The sequence below is a fragment of the Vipera ursinii genome, assembly GCF_947247035.1.
Source record: "Vipera ursinii genome assembly, chromosome: 3".
Lineage (NCBI taxonomy): Eukaryota > Metazoa > Chordata > Lepidosauria > Squamata > Viperidae > Vipera > Vipera ursinii.
The window spans coordinates 208901001-208921327 of record NC_139516.1 but is presented as its reverse complement, the minus strand read 5'-3'; the positions used below and the strand labels follow the sequence as shown (position 1 = coordinate 208921327).

General features: G+C 48.1%; 1 protein-coding gene and 1 long non-coding RNA gene across 2 annotated transcripts in view; both read left to right on the top strand.

Annotated features, from left to right (window-relative positions):
- The window catches only part of LOC310638795, a 166186-nt gene that overhangs the window by 126480 nt on the left and 19379 nt on the right, over positions 1-20327 (top strand). The gene's annotated exons all lie outside the window — the stretch shown is intronic.
- The window catches only part of PTP4A3 (protein tyrosine phosphatase 4A3), a 29848-nt gene continuing 12621 nt past the window's right edge, over positions 3101-20327 (top strand). Inside the window, exons 1-2 of the mRNA XM_083360137.1 lie at positions 3101-3587; positions 16515-16607. Coding sequence (XP_083216263.1) covers positions 3483-3587; positions 16515-16607 — 198 coding nt within the window. The 5' untranslated portion in view covers positions 3101-3482. The remainder of the gene's footprint in view (positions 3588-16514; positions 16608-20327) is intronic.

The window sequence follows — 20327 nt, the reverse complement described above, 5'->3', positions numbered from 1 at the left end:
TGCTTGCACATTCTGCATCTCTAGCTTTTAATCTCTCTACCTGCTTTGCCAAGTTTGAGCGCCTTGTACCCAAAATAGCACAACCTATTTTAGAGGGATTTTTTCTCTCTCTCTCTCAACCTTTGGGAGATGAACTTTCTCTCTGGACTCTTTCTGGGTCCTGAAAGTTGGTAGTTCCCTCCTGAATTAGCCGTTTTCTTAACGGGGGGGTGGGGGTTGTCCTCAATTTAACGACCACCGCCGAGCTCAAAATTGATGTTGCTAAGTCTTCCCTTAGGCATGAAAACTGGTTGCATTTTTTTTTAGCCGATCCACCAGGCGACGGTGAATTCTAGTTTTGCCTCTTAGGCGTGAAAGCCAGCTGGGTGACTTTGGCCGGTTGCTTTCAGCCCAAGTCACCTCACAGGGTTGTTGTTGCGGGGGAAACAGGTGGAGGAGGGAAGGTTAGGAACGTTCTCTGCCTTCGGTTGCTTATTAAAAATGAGGAAGGAACATGGTGGCTCAGTGGGTTAGGACGCTGAGCTTGTCGATCAGAAGGTCGGCAGTTTGGCAGGTCGAATCCCGAGTGCCGCATAACAGAGTGAGCACCTGTTACTCATCCCAGCTTCTGCCAACCTAGCAGTTCGAAAGTACATAAAAATGCAAGTAGAAAAATACGGACCACTCCGGTGGGAAGGTAACAGCGTTCTGTGCGCCTTTGGCGTCTAGTCATGCCGGCCACATGACCACGGAGACGTCCTCGGACAAGCGCTGGCTCTTCGGCTTTGAAACGGAGATGAGCATCGGCCCCTAGAGTCGGAAACGACTAGCATGCATGTGCGGGGGAGCCTTTACCTTTTTTACATTATATATTCTCACTAGGTGAGAAAATGGTCAGGGGACGTTGGTCAGACCAAAAACTACCATGCTAGGGAGGAAGGGAGGGAAGAAGAAGGAAGGGAGGAAGGAGAAGGAGGGAAGAAAGAGAAAGGAAAAGGAGGGAGGGAGGGAGGGAGGGAAGAAGGAAGGAAGGAAAGGAAGAGAGACGAAAGAGGAGGGAGGGAGAGGGTGCGAGGGAAGAAGGAGGGAGGGAGGGAAAAAAGGAGGAAGGAAGAAAACCGGTCACAGCTAAATTTGGGGTTCTACCAAGGTTCTTCCACAGAGTTTAGGCCAAAGAACCCAGAGTTCAAAGTAGCGTTGATAAATCCTTGGATGATCCCTCCTTGCACATGGCAGAGTCCGTGCTCAACTCCTGCCTTGCACGCCCCGTGCCCCGGGTTCAGAACAGGTGAGGAGAGACTTACAACACAGGATGACATCATCTGCTCAGGCTTTACCAGCTGCAGTGGAAACCTCTTCCTACAGAGCGAGATTTGCCCACCCGCTTTGCACACGGTGACAAATGTACGCAGCCAGTCCCCGACTTATAACCACAATTGAGCCCCCCCCCCCATTTATTTATTTATTTATTTATTTTAATGGCTTAGCAAAACGGTTGTTCAGTGAGGTTTGCCCCACTTTATGACCTCGCTTGACCCCCGGTGGTTAAGTAAGCACCGCCGCTAAAGCTAGTAACATGGTTGTTACGGACATGTGGCTTCCCCGATGCCTCGGTCTGCCAGAAAGTCGAAAAAAGTGTCCACACGATCCTGGGGCACCGAAACCGCCTTTAAGTACAAGTCCGTTGCCAAGCGTCCGAATTCTGATCATGTGACCAGCGGTCCTAAGTATGAAAAGCAGCCAGGACTGCCTGCCTGCACAAGGGTTGAATTTCGACCCGCAAAGTGGATCACAATGAAAGGTATCGGCCTTCTGGGCGTTCCAACTCTGGAAGTTTTCACCTTAACCTTTCTGCAAAGTTACACGTAGATGGTAACCCAATACATGAAGTTGGCGATGATGAGGTAACGTCCTCCGCGCTAGAAAAGCAATGGGGCTTGCAGGGCGGAAGAGGAAGACTGTGGGGTCCTTGGTGCTCTCTGAGCTTGGTGGGTTTTCACGCCGACTTTTCATGACCCAGCTAACATGTATGGTGGTTTTTTTCTCTTTGTTTGGATGGAGATGACACCCCAGCCCAGAGTCAAGCTGGGCATTTTCTGAATTTTTGACACCCAGATCCTAAATGTATGTTGTTGTTGTTGTTGTTGTTAGTTGCGAAGTCGTGTCCGACCCGTCGTGACCCCATGGACAACGTTCCTCCAGGCCTTCCTGTCCTCTACCATCTTCTGGGGTCCATTTAGGCTCATACCTACTGCTTCAGGGACTCCATCCAGCCACCTCAATGTGTATAATGTATAAATGTATATAATTGCCTAAGGGATGCGGTGGCTCAGTGGGTTAGGATGCTGAGCTTGTCAATCAGAAGGTCGGCAGTTTGGCAGGTCGAATCCCGAGTGCCGTGTAACAGAGTGAGCACCGGTTACGCGTCCCAGCTTCTGCCAACCTAGCAGTTTGAAAGCACGTAAAAAATGCAAGTAGAAAAATAGGGACCACTCCGGTGGGAAGGTAACAGCGTTCCGTGCGCCTTTGGCGTCTAGTCATGCCGGCCACATGACCACGGAAACGTCCTCGGACAAACGCTGGCTCTTTGGCTTTGAAACGGAGATGAGCACCGGCCCCTAGAGTCGGAAACGACTAGCACGCATGTGCGGGGGAACCTTTACCTTTATATAATTGGCTAATTTGCCCCTTCTGCTGGGTTTTGCGATCCCCCCACCCCGGCTGGCTTTCTGATCGAGATGTCTCTTTTGCTCTTCCAGATTGTCCTGCATGCTGATCGCCTGTGGATTTATGGCGGGGGCTGGGCGCACTTTTGAGCACTGCCACGCACAACATCCTTCCCGTTGAAAGAGGACAGGGCCCTGTCCGAAGCCCGGCCCTGAGCCCTGGGTCTTCACCATTCAGAGACCCCGTGGATGGCTGTTCAAGTCAACGGAAAGCTTCTCCCAGCACTTGCTCTATCCTGAGCTGCCCCGGGCTCGTCTCCTTGCCCCCAAATATTTTACCTATCCAGATGGGGTAACGTGAAAGCCCGAGAGATACACCAGCGCGTTCGCGTGAATGCAGAGGCCTTTCTGAAGAGGAGGAGGAGGAGGAGGAGGAGGAGGAGGAGGAGGAGGAGGAGGAGGAGGAGGAGGAGGAGAGAACTAAGAAAAGGAAGCTGGGCGACGCGGAAGAGGACGGCTACTTAAAATTGCACACTATACGGATCTTTTTGTTTTATTTTTATTTTTGAAAGGAAAACGAAAAACAAAAAGTATTACTCCGCCTCAAGCACAGGGTTCCTTTTTCCTAAATTGGAGGATTTAGAGAATCCAACGTTATTAGCACAACGTTTGTGTTGATTGAGTGGGAAGAGAGTCTGGTCAGGATCTCGTCCCTTGGTTCTGCTTTTTTTCTTCTTTTTTTTTTGGCTTTGCAATTCGGTTTTTCTCTGGAGGCGGTTTGGTTTTTGTGACACGTTTTCTCCTCCCCCCGCCGGTCCACCTCGGTTGGTGTCCGCCATGGCGCGCATGAACAGGCCTGCCCCTGTGGAAGTGTGCTACAAGAACATGAGATTCCTGATAACCCACAACCCAACCAACGCCACATTGAACACTTTCATTGAGGTAAGCTATACCGGTAAGAACGGGCACCTCTGGCTGTTGGATGACAATAAGGTCACAGAGATCCTTGAACTTGTGAAGCTTCAGAACTAACCAGGTTCTCTATCCTGGTTGGAACTTTTGAGGAGAGAAGCATCCGAACATCGCAACATCATTGTAGGCTAGTTGTAACGGGTGGTCCTCAGCGAGCACAAAGGAGCCCAAAATTTATGTTTGTTAAACTGAGGAGTTCTTAAGCGATTTTTTTTTTGCCCCCCATTTTAGGACATTTCTGGCCACGGTGGTTAACTGAATCACGGCAGAGGGGATAAGTTAGTAACCTGGTTGTTAAGTGAATCCAGCTTTGGTTGTCAAAAGGTCCCAAAAGGGGAAAATCACATGACACCCCCCCTCCCCCCGGGGAAGTTGCAACGGTCGTAAGTTTGAACCAGTTGGCCAAGCATCTGAATTTTCATCACATGATCGTGGGGAATGCTGCGAACGTTGTAACTGGGAAAAACAAACCGTAAGCCGCGTTTTTCAGGGCCCGTTGTAATTTTGAGCAATCGCTAAATGAACTGTTGTAAGTCGAGGACTTCCTGTAGGCTGGAAAGAGTGCAGAGAAGAGCCATAAAGAGGATCAGGGGACTGGAGGCTAAAACATACAAGGAAGGGCTGCTGGAATTGGGTATATGTAGTTTAATGAAGAGAAGGACGAGGGGGGACATGATAGCCATGTTCCACTATATCAGGGGCTGCCCCAAAGAAGAGGGAGTCAAGCTACTCTCCAAAGCCCCTGAAGGCAGGACAAGAAGCAACGGATGGAAACTAACCAAAGAGAGAAGCAACCTGGAACTCAGGAGAAATTTCCTGACCGTGAGAACAATTAATCAGTGGAACAACTTTCCTCCAGAAGCTGTGAATGCTCCATCACTGGAGGTCTTTGAGAAGAGACTGGACAGTCACTTGTCTGAAATGCTATAGGGTCACTAGCTTGAGCAGGGGGCTGGACTAGAAGACCTCCCAGGTCTCTTCCAGCTGTCATGATGTTCTACAGTATGTGAGTGTGGGAAGTTTGTATCCCTGAAGAAGATAGTATGAAACCACCTCAAGGCTCACCAAGAAATCACATCTTGGTGAGTCCTGGAGAATCAAGTTGTTGTGTATGCTCTTATCTTTATCTTTGTGTTTATCTTTATTAGGCTTATATACCGCCCTTCTCCCGTAGGACTCAGGGCGGTTCACAAGGTTTTTAAAATAACAATACAACAATTACAAAAATTAAGAACAGTTAAAATGATTACATTTAAACCTTGAATAAATATAAAACCCCAATTAAAATCCAATTAAAACCCCAATTAATACTCTCAGTCCAGGCCAGAAAGCTCAAAGAGCCAAGTCTTCAGGTCCCGGCGGAATGAGCGAAGGTCATTTACCTTATAACTTCATTCCATACCTTAATATTATTATTTTGAAATAACATACAGTTCATGTTTGTCATATTAACAACAAAGAATTTTATCTTCTTGATCTTAAAACCCATTTTATCTTTATCTTTATTAGACTTATATACCGCCCTTCTCCCGTAGGACTCAGGGCGGTTCACAAGGTTTTTAAAATAACAATACAACAATTACAAAAATTAAGAACAGTTAAAATGATTACATTTAAACCTTGAATATCACTGGAGTTGTGTGTTTTTTAAAAAAAAACATTGGACAATTATTTGTCCACAATGGTCTTAGAGGTCTCCTGCCTTGGGCAGGGGTTTGGACTAAAAGACCTCCCAAGATCCCTATTATTCTAAGAAGGTCATCTCCACTTCCACTGATCCTTTTGGTAGAGATTGTCTTGATATCTAAAGCAGGGGTCTTCAAACTTGGCCCTTTTATGACTGGTGGACTTCAACTCCCAGAATTCTGGAAGTTGAAGTCCACCAGTCATCAAAAGGGCCAAGTTTGAAGACCCCTACTCTAAAGTAACACTTGCATGTAGACGGGGCTGTGGCTATGAAACTCTTTTGGCATTGATCACTTCGGGGTACCTTCTCCAGCATGGAAACCATTTCCAAGATGGAATAGCTAAACCCATCAACCAGAGAGAGCTATAGGCAGGCAGGTGGTCCTCAACGTAGGACCACAATTGAACTGCAGTATTCCGTTAAGTGAGTTTTGCCCCATCTTTCTTGCCCCACTTTCTTGTTAAGCGAATCACTCACGGCAATTGTTAGTCACACGGTTGCCGAGTGAATCTGGCCTCCCCCTTGACTTTGCTTGTCAGAAGGTTGCAAAAGGCTACCGTCTCTCTCTCTCTCTCTCTCTCTCTCTCTCTCTCTCTCTCTCTCTCTCTCTCTCTCTCTCTCTCTCTCTCTCTCTCACACACACACACACACACACCCACACACACACCCAGGACACTGCAACCGTCATAACTGCAAGCCGGTTGCCAAGCGTCCCAGGTTTGATCCCGTAACCGTGGGGATGCTGCAAAATCAGTGTGGGAAAAGAGGCCTCAGCTGCTTTTTTCAAGTGCCCCTGCATCTTTGAACAGTCACTAAACAAAGTGCTGTAAATCAAGGACTACCCGTAGGTAGAAACGGTTTTGAACTTTTTATCCACATTTTAATGGGGAAATGTTTCGTTGAGTTCAGTAGCAATTACTCTCAAGTAAATCGGGTTAAATGTCAGCCTTTTGCTCAAGATCAATCAGGATTAGAGATGGAAGCATGAGAGCCTATACCAGGGTAGGCAACTTTGGCTCTTTTATGACTCATGGACTTCAACTCCCAGAATTCCTGAGCCAGCATGGCTCAGCTTGGAAACCTCTCCCTTTCCCCTCAGCGTGGCTGGCTCAGGAATTCTGGGAGTTGAAGTCCACAAGTCATAAAGCGGCCTAGGCCAGGAGTAGGCAACCTTGGCTCTTTTATGACTCCTGGACTTCAACTCCCAGAATTCCTGAGCCAGCATGGCTCAGCTTGGAAACCTCTCCCTTTCCCCTCAGCGTGGCTGGCTCAGGAATTCTGGGAGTTGAAGTCCACCAGTCATAAAAGAGCCAAGGTTGCCTACCCCTGCTCTGTACCATAGGTCACCAACCTTTTTCGGTTGGCGGACCAAAGGAAAAGGGACGGGGAAGCATTTTACGTACATGCGCACGGGCGTACACGGGGCTGCGAACACACGCGTGCCGCAAACGGGGCGGGGCTAGCGCCTGAGTGATAACTAGCCCTGCCTCATCCTTGCATGGCACAACATCTCGTTTCTCTGCGGCCGCTTTTTGTGCCCTGTGGTGTGGCGGTGCTCCGATTTTGCGCCCCGTGGCACAGCGGCAACTCGTTTTTGTGCAGCACAGCGGCGGCCTGTTTTCGTACCCCAAGGCGCAGCGGCGGCCCGTTTTTACGCCCTGTGACACGGTGTCCTGTTGTTGTTTTTTTGTTGTTTTTTTATTGAAAAGTTTTACAATACATTTTTTGAAAAACATAAACTAACTCCCCCACCCTCCCCTCCCCCTTACCCTCCTCCCCCCCCCCGACTTCCCAGAGCTGAATACAGGGTATAAAGTTTACAAACTTAAACTAAAATATGCTAACAAACTAAAAAAAAACACACAAAATTCTGACGCACTTTAACTCCCCTTAAACATAACTAAATTACTAACAAATAACTAATAATACATCGTATAAAACCACTACGTATTCAAATGCTAAATGAAACTTTTTAGTCCCATATTTATTCTGAATATACTCGATCCATCTTCTCTATTTCACAATGTATCTCTGTTGCGATTGTTCTTTCAAGTATGCTGAAATCTTTGCCGTTTCCGCCAGGTTTGAAACTTTCAAAGTCCCCTCTTCTACAGTAGGCAGTTCCTCCTTCTTCCAATATTGGGCTACTAAAAGTCTTGCTGCCGTAAATAAATTCAACATCAATTTAGTATCTACAGACAGTACAATCTGTAATAATACCCAACAGAAATAACTGTGGAGAAAACCTTATCTTTTTCTTAAATACCTTTTGCATATTCCACCAAATTTTTATCCAAAAAGCTTTTAACTTTTTTACAAGTCCACCATATATGATAATACGTTGCATCCTCACAACCACACCTCCAACATTTGGGCTGGCAGTTCGGATACATACTTGCTAATTTTTTTGGGTCGGTGTCCTGTTTTTTATGCCCCGCGAGTGTGGTGCGCGCGCAGTGGCCGGCCTTTCCTGCAGCCCGATAGCCATGAGCTGTGGCCCACAGGTTGGGGGACCCCTGCTGTAATTCCAAGACAAGTGACTGTCTAATCTCTTCTTTAAAATCTCCAGCGATGGGAGCGTCCACGATTCCTGGAGGCAAAGCCGTTCCACTGATTAATTGTCCTCACTGTTTAGGAAGCTTCTCCTTAATTCCAGGTTGCTTCTCTCCTGGATCAGCTTCCATCCGTTGTAGAGGAACGGTCACTCAACGAACTCTTGTTAAGTCAAAGGCTTGCGTGTATCTTCCAGAAAGGCCCTGTGGAGCCTGCTCCTGACTTGAGAAGGTCTACACCAGTGATGGCAAACCTTTTAAGAGACCCGAGTGCCCTAACTGCAACCCAAAACCCACTTATGTATCGTCGGGTGCCGGGTGGGTGTGTCCAATTGGGTGGGCGTGGCTGCGATGGTAACGGCAGACTGGGTGGGACTAAAAAGTTCAATCAATTCCAACTTTGCGAGATCTTTTTTTTTCCCCGCGAGAAGTTGAAATTGATTGATTGATTGAACCTTTTTTTTTTTTTTGCACACGGCGTCAGAGGCCTAAAGCGAAAAGGTTTTATAAAACCCAACTGAAGGCCTAGGACTGGGACGACGGCGCGCATATCCACAGAGAGGGCTCTGCGTGCCCCCCCCCTCCATGGCACGTGTGCCGTAGGTTCGCCACCACGGGTCTACACAGAGCCCTCTTGAGGGACCTTACAATGCAAGGGACTCTTAACTGTGTCTCTCGGGAAAACGGTTGCAACGTTTCCTGCTCCTTGAACCGGGCTTGTCCGGATAGGTTTCGGGCGCAGCGTGATCCCCCATAAAAGGAGACCAGTTGGTCTCGTCCACTTCCTTTTTCCCAAGTGGATTTAGCCCAAAGGGCACCTCCCTTCCTGCGTTTTGACACCTTCCCACCCAATTTCGTTCCCTTCCTCGCCTTCCCTTGCTTTTTGGCTTGCGTATGACACTCTAATGGCAGAAAGTGAAGAGGAACTGAAGAGTCTCTTGTTGCGAGTGAAGAAGGGGAGTGCAAAAGTTGGGTTGAAACCTAACATTAAGAAAACCAAGATCATGGCATCCGGCCCTCTCAATTCCTGCCAAATAGATGGGGAAGAAATGGAGGTAGTGACAAGATTTTATTTTCCTGGGCTCCAAGATCACTGCAGATGGAGACTGTAGCCAAGAAATTAAAAGACGCTTTGGCAAATCTAGACAGCACACTAAAAAGCAGAGACATCACCCTGCCAACAAAAGTGCGTATATTCAAGGCTATCGTCTTCCCAGTTGCCATGTATGGCTGTGAAAGTTGGACCATAAGAAAGGCCGAGCGCCAAAGAATTGAGGCCTTTGAACTATGGTGCTGGAGAAGACTCCTGCGAGTCCCTTGGACTGCAAGGTGATCCAACCGGTCGGTCCTAGAGGAGATCAACCCCGGCTGCTCTTTAGAAGGCCAGATCCTGAAGTTGAAACTCAAATACTTTGGCCACCTAATGAGAAGGAAGGACTCACTGGAGAAGAGCCTCATGCTGGGAAAGATTGAGGGCAATAGAAGAAGGGGACAACAGAGAATGAGGTGGCTGGATGGAGTCACTGAAGCAGTAGGCCTGAGCGTAAATGGACTCCAGAAGATGGCAGAGGACAGGAAAGCCTGGAGGAACTTTGTCCATAGGGTCGCAATGGGTCGGACACGACTTCGCAACTAACAACAACAACAACATGACACATGAGATACGTAGGGGGGGGGTTGTGGGTTTTTTTTGTTGTTGTTTTGATACCTGGGCTCTCGGCCAAGGTGCTGTTTATAGCCGTACCTTCCCCTGCCTTCCCTCCAATGGGATGCGTCTCACCCACAGATGTTGCTCTGGTTACACGGGCGACTCGCAGGAATGGTTGCATACCTGTGGGGATTAAAAATAAGTGCCCTTGTTAACTCTGGGATCATCAGCCAGTGATGGATTGCCACTCGCGGGCCGGAATAAGTTTTCCCTCCAGATATACAGTGAAGGGACCGCTTTCCTTCCCCCCCACACCCCAGTGCCTGGGTACTTCGATCGATCCCGTGCCATATGGGTATTCCTCGCCTTAAAAAAAAAAGGTAAAGGTTCCCCCGCACATACGTGCTAGTCGTTTCCGACTCTAGGGGCCGGTGCTCATCTCCGTTTCAAAGCCGAAGAGCCAGCGCTTGTCCGAGGACATCTCCGTGGTCATGTGGCCAGCATGACTAGACGCCAAAGGCGCACGGAAGGCTGTGACCTTCCCACCGGAGTGGTCCCTATTTTTCTACTTGCATTTTTACGTGCTTTCGAACTGCTAGGTTGGCAGAAGCTGGGACAAGTAACAGGCGCTCACTCGGTTACGTGGCACTTGGGATTCGACCCGCCAAACTGCCGATCTTCTGATTGACAAGCTCAGCGTCCTAACCCACTCAACCACCGCGTCCCTTTGCCTTAAAAGGGCCACCCAATTGAGCCCAACATTTCTGTTGCAAAGCGAGACGGCCACTAAGCAGGTTTCGCCCCCTTTTACCACCTTCTTGGCCACAGCTGTCCAAGTAAATCGCTGGGGATGGTAAGTTAGGAACATGGTGGTTAACTGAATTCGGCTTCCCCAATGACTTAAGGGCCGTAAGGGGGATCATGTGACGCACGCACACACACACACACACACACACACACACACACACACACACACAGGACATTGCAACCATCCTAAATAAAGTGCCTTGCTTAACAACAGGAATTTGGGGCTGTGTTGTGGACATAAGTCAGATGTGACTTCAACTGCCTCTCACTCAATTCTAATAATAATAATAGTAATAGAATTGGAAGGGACCTTAGAGGTCATCTAGTCCAACTCCCTGCTCAGGCAGGAAACCCTGTACCATTTCAAACAAATGGCTGTCCAGTCTCTTCTTAAAAACTTCCAGTGTTGGACCTTTAACTGCTTCTGGAGGCAGGTTGTTAATAAAAACCATAAAGTTGGAAGGGATCTTGGAGGTCGTCTAGTCCAACCCGCTGCTCAGGCAGGAAACCCTCTACCATTTCAGACAAATGGCTGTCCAGTCTCTTTTTAAAAACTTCCAGTGTTGGAGAATTCACCACTTCTGGAGGCAGGTTGTTCCACTGGTTAATTGTTCTAACTGTCAGGATGTTTCTCCTTAGTTCTAGGTTGCTTCTCTCCTTGGTTAGTTTCCATCCATTGCTTCTTGTCTTGCTTGTTATAATTTCATATTGCATACTCAGACATTTTCTCCTGTTTTTCTGCCTTGGAAGTGAAGACTCCTCTTAAGATTCCCAGATGGTCCACAGAACTCCTTGGCCTCAGGCACAAAACGGGCAGGCCTCAACGTGTAACCATTCATTTAACGACGCTTCAAAGTTACCACATCACTGCAAGACATGATTTATTTGCAATAGTGGTGAATATCTGTAACTTGGGTATAGGGTGAGGGTAACATCTTCAAGTGGAGATTAGGGGATGTCAAAGTTGTTGTTCTTCTGTGTATAACGGCTTTGTGTGGTTAGTAGGTCTTGTGATGGGGAAGTCATGTCAGATAGAGAGAGAGGGAGAGAAGAAAGAGAGAGAGAGAGAATGGAAAAGGTAGATGATAGAAATGATGGATAGATAGATAGATAGATAGATAGATAGATAGATAGATAGATAGATAGGATGAAAAGGTAGATGATATAAATGATGGATAGATAGATAATAAAGATAGATGATACAGGTAGATAGATATAGATAGATAGATGAAAAGGTAGATGATATAAATGATGGATAGAGAATAGAGATAGATTAGATAGATAGATAGATAGATAGATAGATAGATAGATAGATAGATAGATAGATAGATAGATAGATAGATAGATGAAAAGGTAGATGATATAAATGATGGATGGATAGAGAATAGAGATGTTCTGTACCAGCCTGCTACCGGCCCTGCAGCAAAAGCAGGGACAACCCCTTTACAAACGGCAAGAGGCTGGAATTAAGCCTGCCAAATTTATTAACATAAAACAGAGCAAGACAAGACACCAACCATGAAACAGGAGCTATGAAACAGGAACTATCCAAGCGGTTGCCTTCAGCAAACCAGCCCTCCCACACATTCCCCTTAAATACAGCTCAGGGCGTGGCCTCTCTCTGCCTCCTTCCGAGGTGCCCCATTGCCTTCCTCTGTTTACTCCTGAATGACTGCCTCCTGCGTCCGGCCGTCCTTGAACAGGGCCAGCTGTGGGTCATCTTCATCCATGCTGTCAGGCTCACACAGCTGGGTCTGCGTCGTAACCAGATGAGAGGGGCCTGGCTGGGGGCTCTCATCAAGCTGTCCAATCCCCTCAGCAAGCTCTTCAACGCCCCCCCCTCCTCCTCCTCTGAGTCATCCGACCCAACTGCCGAACCCACAGGCTGACCCTGAATCACAACAAGAGATTAGATAGATAGATAGATAGATAGATAGATAGATAGATAGATAGATAGGTAGGTAGGTAGGTAGGTAGATAGATGATAGATAGATAGATAGATAGATAGATAGATAGATAGATAGATAGATAGATAGATAGATGATAGATAGATAGATAATGGAAAAGGTAGAAGATATAGATGGATGGATAGATAATATACATGATAGATGAAAAGGTAGAAGATGATGGGTGGATGGTTGGATAGATGATAGATATAGATGATATAGATAGATAGATAATGGAAAAGGTAGATGATCTAGATCAGGGGTCTTCAGACTCGGCCCTTTTATGACTCATGGACTTCAATTCCCAGAATTCCTCAGCCAGCGTGCCTGGCTGAGGAATTCTGGGAGTTGAAGTCCATGAGTCATAAAAGGGCCAAGTTTGAAGACCTCTGATCTAGATGCTAGAGAGATAATGATAAATGATAATGATAGGTAGGTAGGTAGGCAGGCAGACGGATAGATAGGATAGATAGGTAGACAGATAGATGATAAATGAGTCACCAAATAGCTGCAGCAATTTACTTAACAACCGTGGCAGAAAAGGTCGTAAAACAGGACAAAACTCACTTATTAACAGCCACCTCGCTTAGCAAATCAACCTTTTTACCTCAACGGTCCTCGTGAGGCGAGGACAAACCCCCGCCTTGTCCAGATTGCTCCCAAAGTTGGCAGGTGTCGCAGAAAACCCGTCTCGATAGGCATTTGAAACTGGCCTAACTTGACCCACCTTGCAGACCAAGGGGGACTTGAGAACATTGTCCTGAAGACCTTCAGGTCTCTTCTGACTATGGCTGGTTAAGAATCTGACAACAGCAACTGCTTTGGGACCCTTTGGGAGGGGAAGTCCAAGGAAAGCATTGTGCAAGCTCTCAAGTGAGCGTGACAGGTTCAAAAACAAAATTCTTCTCGCCCGGGAAACCCGAGACCATCGGCCGCACTCCTCCCCCTGTGGTCAGCCTCCCCACCCACATCGCTCGCTTACCCCATTTTGGCCGTTGAGAAGAATTCGTGCAGCCCTTAGGTACCAGAAATAGATCTGGAGCCTATCTCGGCCAAAGGGACTATGATTGGCAGGCTGTCCCTCTAAGCCTTCAATATCAGGGTATCCTCTGAACTTGGGTGGTTAACAGCAAGAGCACCTAGGTTTATACAGATTGTCCTCAAGTTACGACATTTTGTTTAGCAACCGGTCAGAGTTAACAAGGACGCTGAAAAAGGTGACTTGAGTCAACCATGAGCCGGTCAGGAACAAACTGCTGGCAGTGGGCAGAGTGTAGCTTCTAATACTGCATTCGAACCACTGCACCACCTGATATAGAATAGGTGATGATAGATAGATAGATAGATAGATAGATAGATAGATAGATAGATAGATAGATAGATAGATAGATGATAGATAGATAGATAGATAGATAGATAGATAGATAGATAGATAGATAGATAGATAGATAGATCATAATGATGGATGGATCATGATGGATGGATCATAATGATAGATGATGGATCATAATGATGGATGGACGGATCATAGTGATGGATGGATCATAATGATAGATAGATCGGTAGATAGAGGATACATAGGTAGGTAGGTAGACAGACCGACAGATAATAGAGAGCAGGGATAAAGCAATAGCATATAGCACGGGGTTGGATTGGAAGACCAAATATTGGAAGTATTTGTCTTGTCTGCCCTAAGCTTTCTCTTTGTTAGGCCAAACATACTTAGTCCCCTCTAGCTAAAGCAATAGGAATGGCACTTAGATTTATATCCTTCTTCCTAGGGCTTTACAGCCCTAAGTCGAAGCAGTTTACAGAGTCAGCCTGTTGCCCCCCAACAATTCGGGTCCTCATTTTATCCACCTCAGAAGGATGGAAGGCTGAGTCAAACCTTGAGACAGTCAGGATCGAACTCGCAGCAGTGAGCAGAGGGCAGAGTTGGTCTGCAGTACTGCATTCTAACCGCTCCGCCATTGGGGCTCCTATAATTCTGCCTTATGGCATAGCTATTTTAGCCATCAACATCATTGGTTATAAGAGGATAATTATCTTCAGCTCCAGATAATCCTCGACGTCAGCGAGCTTTGCCCCCATTTTATTTATTTTATTTTTATTTTATTAAATTTATATACCACCCTTTCCCGAAGGACTCAGGGCACTTTACAGGGTATTTAAAACAACCAGTACAAAAGTTAAAAACAAATTTAAAAAAGATTAAATCATCCCTAAAATTAAAAACACCAGTTAAAAATTGTCAGCCTGGGCCAGAGAGCTCAAAGAGCCAGGTCTTCAGGTCCCAGCGAAATGTGCGAAGGTCGGGGGCAGTCCTAAGCTCCACGGGCACCTGGTTCCAGAGGGCAGGCGCACCCACAGAGAAGACCCTCCCCCTGGGTGTTATCCGCCGACAGTCTTTTGTCGGGGGCACCCTGAGAAGACCCTCCCTGTGGGAGCGCACCGGACGAAGGGAGCTTGATGCCGGCAGCAGGTGTTCCCTCAGATATCCCAGACCCAAGCCATTTAGGGCTTTATAGGTCATCACCAGCACCTTGAATCTCACCTGGAGGGCAACCAGAAGCCAATGCAGCTCGCGGAGTAGAGGTGTTACATGGGAGTATCGGGAAACCCCCATCACAACTTGCGCGGCTGCATTCTGCACCAGCTGAAGCCTCTGAGTGGTCCTCAAGGGCAGCCCCATGTAGAGAGCGTTGCATTAGTCTAGACGGGAGGTCACGAGCGCATGAGTGACTGTGCGCAGGGCATCTCGGTCCAGATAGGGTCGCAACTGGTGCACCAGGCAAACCTGGGCAAAAGCCCCCCTGGTCACGGCTCCTATATGATCTTCAAAATTGAGCCGTGAATCCAGGAGGACGCCCAGGTTGCGAGCCCTATCAACGGGGGGTAACACCTCACCCCCCATCGTTAAAGGTGGAATAATCTGGTTAGCCCAAGATGCCGATACGCACAGCCACTCAGTCTTGGCGGGATTGAGACAAAGCCTGTTTCTCCCCATCCAGACCTGAACCGCCTCCAGGCAACGGGACATCACGGCGAGGGCATCGCTGGCTTGGTTCGGGGTGGAGAAAAACAGTTGGGTATCATCAGCGTACTGATGATACCCCACCCCGAAACCACGAATGATCTCACCCAGCGGCTTCATGTAGATGTTGAACAGGAGGGGAGAGAGAACCGACCCCTGAGGAACTCCACAAGCGAGAGGCCTCGGGGTGGATCTCTGCCCTCCAGTCAACACCGACTGCGAGCGGCCCAGGAGATAGGAGGAGAACCACCGTAAAACGGTGCCTCCCACTCCCAATCCCCTGAGACGCCGGAGAAGGATACCATGGTCGATGGTATCGAAAGCCGCTGAGAGATCTAATAGGACTAGGACAGAGGAGCAACCCCTGTCCCGAGCCCGCCAGAGATCATTCACCAGTGCGACCAATGCCATCTCCGTGCTGTGCCCGGGCCTGAAACCCGATTGGTATGGGTCGAGATAATCAGTTTCCTCCAGGAACAGAGGAAGCTGATGCGCCACCACACTCTCAACAACCTTCGCCAAAAAGCGAAGGTTGGAGACTGGACGATAGTTATTTAAGACAGCCGGGTCCAGGACAGGCTTCTTGAGAAGGGGCCTCACCACCGCCTCCTTCAAGGCGGCAGGGAAGACACCCTCCTTCAAGGAAGCAGTTATTACTGCATGGAACCAGCCTCGTGTTCCCTCCCGAGCCGCATAAACTAGCCAGGAGGGGCACGGATCCAACAAACAGGTGGTGGTGCTCAGTCTCCCCGTGATCCTGTCCACATCATCAGGGGAAACAGGGTCGAACTCAGTCCAGATAACATGCTCAAGACCGTCCGATTCCTCCACGTCAGACTCCGCCCAGTCAGAGTCCAGGCCGGTCCGGATCCGAGCGATTTTGTCCGCCAGATGATGACTAAACTCCTCGGCCCGCCCTTGCCACTGTTGTTAAGCGAATCACGGCAGTTGTTAACAGTAACCAAGTTGTTAAGTGAATCCCGCTTTCCCGATCGGCTTTGCCTGTAGGAAGGTTGCAGAAGGGATTTACATGACCCTGGGACGCTGCGACCGTCGTAAGCGTCAAAAACGGTCCCAAGTGCCATTGTAACTTTTGAACCATCACCAAACGAACTGGGGTCTACCTCTATACTCCAGAAGCGCAAAGCCAAGAGAATTGCCCTGACTGGAGTCTTCAGCGGAGAGTAAGGTAAATCTGAAATGTTTTGCCCTTTTTCTGGCAGGATCTGAAGAAATACGGCGCAACCACCGTTGTGAGGGTGTGTGAAGTGACCTACGACAAGACGCCCCTGGAAAAGGATGGCATTAAAGTGATGGTAAGTCTCTGCTTTTCGTTTTTTAGTTTTTTGTGTTTTTTTCCCTTCCTTAATCTTGGCTGAAGCAACCCAGAAAGATCAAGCATCACAAATGGAGCCAGTGAATTTCTTTTAAGGGAGTTAAAATGACCTGCCTGGGCTTGGGATGGCTCACGTCAGTTCCGCAAAATTGAGATAGAAATTCAGTGGGTTTATTTGACCCCAGATCTCACATACAACATCATCAGAGTTGGAAGGGACCTTGGAGGCCTTATAGTCTAAACCCCTTGCTCAAGCATGGGACCCTAGACCAGGGGTAGGCAACTTTGGCTCTTTTATGACTCATGGACTTCAACTCGCAGTCGGTGTTGACGGGAGGGCAGAGGTCCGCCCCAAGGTCTCTCGTTTGTGGAGTCCCTCAGGGGTCGGTCCTCTCTCCCCTCTTGTTCAACATCTACATGAAACTGCTGGGCGAGCTCATTCGTGGTTTCGGGGTGGGGTATCATCAGTACGCTGATGATACCCAACTTTTTCTTTCCACCCCGAACCAACCCAGTGATGCCCTCGCCGTGATGTCCCGTTGCCTGGAGGTGGTCCAGGTCTGGATGGGGAGAAACAGGCTTCGTCTCAATCCTGCCAAGACTGAGTGGCTGTGCATACCGGCATCTCGGGTTAACCAGACCATTCCACCTTTAACGATGGGGGGAGAGGTGTTACCCCCCGTTGATAGGGCTCGCAACCTGGGCGTCCTCCTTGACTCCCGGCTCAATTTTGAAGATCACATAGGAGCCGTGACCAGGGGAGCTTTTGCACAGCTTCACCTGGTGCGCCAGTTGCGGCCCTATCTGGACCGAGATGCCCTACGCACAGTCACCCATGCGCTCGTGACCTCCCGGCTAGACTACTGCAACGCTGTCTACATGGGGCTGCCCTTGAGGACCACTCGGAGGCTTCAACTGGTGCAGAATGCAGCCGCGTGAGTTGTTATGGGAGTTTCCCGATACTCCCGTTTAACACCTCTTCTCCGCGAGCTGCATTGGCTTCCGGTTGCCCTCCGGGTGAGATTCAAGGTGCTGGTAATGACCTATAAAGCCTTAAATGGCTTCAGTCCAGATTATCTCAGGGAACACCTGCTGCCGGCATCAACTTCCCATCGTCCTGTGCGCTCCCACAGGGAGGGCCTTCTCAGGGTACCACCGGTTAAGGAATGCCGGCGGGTTATTCCCAGGGGAAGGGCGTTCTCTGTGGGCGCGCCGGCCCTATGGAACCAACTTCCCACGAAACTCAGGACTGCCCCCGACCTTCGCTCATTTCGCCGGGACTTGAAAACCTGGCTCTTCGAGCTGTTTGGCCCAGACTGAGGGGTTTTAATTTAATTGGATTTTAGTTTTAATTTCAGGGACTAGCATTTAATTAATAGTTTTAACTGATTTTAATTTTTGTATGCTATGTTTTTTAATTTTCCCTGTAAACCGCCCTGAGTCCTACGGGAATAGGGCAGTATATAAATTTAAATAATAAATAAATAAATAAACTCCCAGAATTCCTGAGCCAACATGGCTCAGCTTGGAAACCTCTCCCTTTCCCCTCAGCTGCGATGATCTCACTTAGAATGGATGCTTTTTTTTTAAAGGCTTTATGCTAAAGCAGAGGTGGGGAACTTGGCCACTTTACAACTTGTGTAGTTGTAGAAAGGACTGTGGGGGTCTCAGCTTGGTGGTTTTCTTGCAGACGTTTCATGACCTAACTAGGCAACATCATCAGTGCTAGAAAGGAGTGGGGTTTCCATAGAGGAGGAGGAGGAGGACTGTGGGGTCCTTGGCGCTCTCTGAGCTTGGTGGTTTTCTTGCAGATGTTTCATTACCAAACTATAACAATAACCTTAATAGAGCTGGAAGGGACCTTTGAGGTCTTCTAGTCCAGCCTCCCCTGCTCAGGCAGGAAACCCTATACCATGTCAGACAAATGCCCGTCCAGTCTCTTTTTTTTTTTTTGAATATATTTTTTATTTTATTGAAATCATCCACAACTACATCATAACAATACATCGCAGTGCTTATTAAAATTCTTTTTAAAAAAATACAAAGCGTAATAATAAGCATTCTAATGAATTTAGACAAGTTGCTGTTACATTGTATAATCAATCCTTCCCGTCACCATCCCTTTTTGTCAACCTTTCATACCACGGTCTCCAAGATAAATAATAATCTGTATCCCCCTTATCTTTCAACAGCATGGTCAAACGGTCCGATTCCGCACAATCAATAAATTTCTTGATTAACAGATCCTCGGGAGGACTAACAGAATTCTTCCAATATTGAGCCCATAATATCCGTGCCGCCGTTAACAAATGCGACATCAAATACCATGCAGATGTATTCAGATTGTCTGGTTTCAAGCCTAACAAAAACGTCTCGGGAGTCAATTTAACAGAATGTCCTAAAATCTCATTCAACCATATATGAAGCCGATGCCAATACTTCCTTGCTTCGCCGCAGGTCCACCACTGGTGGTAATAGGTGCCCTCTCTTTCTCCACGCTTCCAACACGCTGGGGACACACCCAAAAAACATTTTACCCAATCTAGCTGGAGGGAGATGCCAACGAAACATCCTCTTATAAACATTCTCCTTATACGCAGTAGATTTCGTTAGCCTAACATTTTTCTCCCAAATGGACCGCCAATTATCACGGTCAATTTGGTAACCCAGATTCCTTTCCCAGGCGACCCTAAAGCCCTCTGTAAGCTCATTTAACCCATCCATATCCAATAGTAAGGAATAACATTTTGCCAGCAGCTTCTCACTTTTCCCCAAAACAATCTTATCGAATCCTTGAGCTTCTCTAGTAATCCCTGGCACCACTCTCTCCTTCATAATGATAGTGATGCCCTCGCCGTGATGTCCCGTTGCCTGGAGGCGGTCCGGGTCTGGATGGGGAGAAACAGGCTTCGTCTCAATCCTGCCAAGACTGAGTGGCTGTGCATACCGGCATCTCGGGTTACCCAGACTATTCCATCTTTAACGATGGGGGGTGAGGTGTTACCCCCCATTGATAGGGCTCGCAACTTGGGCATCCTCCTCGATTCACGGCTCAATTTTGAAGATCACATAGGAGCCATGACCATGGGGGCTTTTGCCCAGGTTCGCCTGGTGCGCCAGTTGCAACCCTATCTGGACCGAGATGCCTTACGCACAGTCACTCATGCGCTCGTGACCTCCCATTTAGACTACTGCAACGCTCTCTACATGGGGCTGCCCTTGAGGACCACTCGGTGGCTTCAACTGGTGCAGAATGCGGCCGCGCGAGTTGTGATGGGGGTTTCCCGATACTCCCATGTAACACCTCTACTCCGCGAGCTGCATTGGCTTCCGATTGCCCTCCGGGTGAGATTCAAGGTGCTGGTGATGACCTATAAAGCCCTAAATGGCATGGGTCCGGGATATCTGAGGGAACACCTGCTGCCGGCATCAAGCTCCCTTCGTCCTGTGCGCTCCCACAGGAAGGGCCTTCTCAGGATACCGCCGATTAGGGAATGCCGGCGGGTTATTCCCAGGGGAAGAGCGTTCTCTGTGGGCGCGCCAGCCCTATGGAACCAGCTCCCCATGGAACTTAGGACTGCCCCCGACCTTCGCTCATTCCGCAGGGACCTGAAAACTTGGCTCTTTGAGCTGTCTGGCCCAGGCTGAGGGGTTTTAATTTTTATTAGGCTTTAGTTTTAAATTTCGGGGACTTTATTTA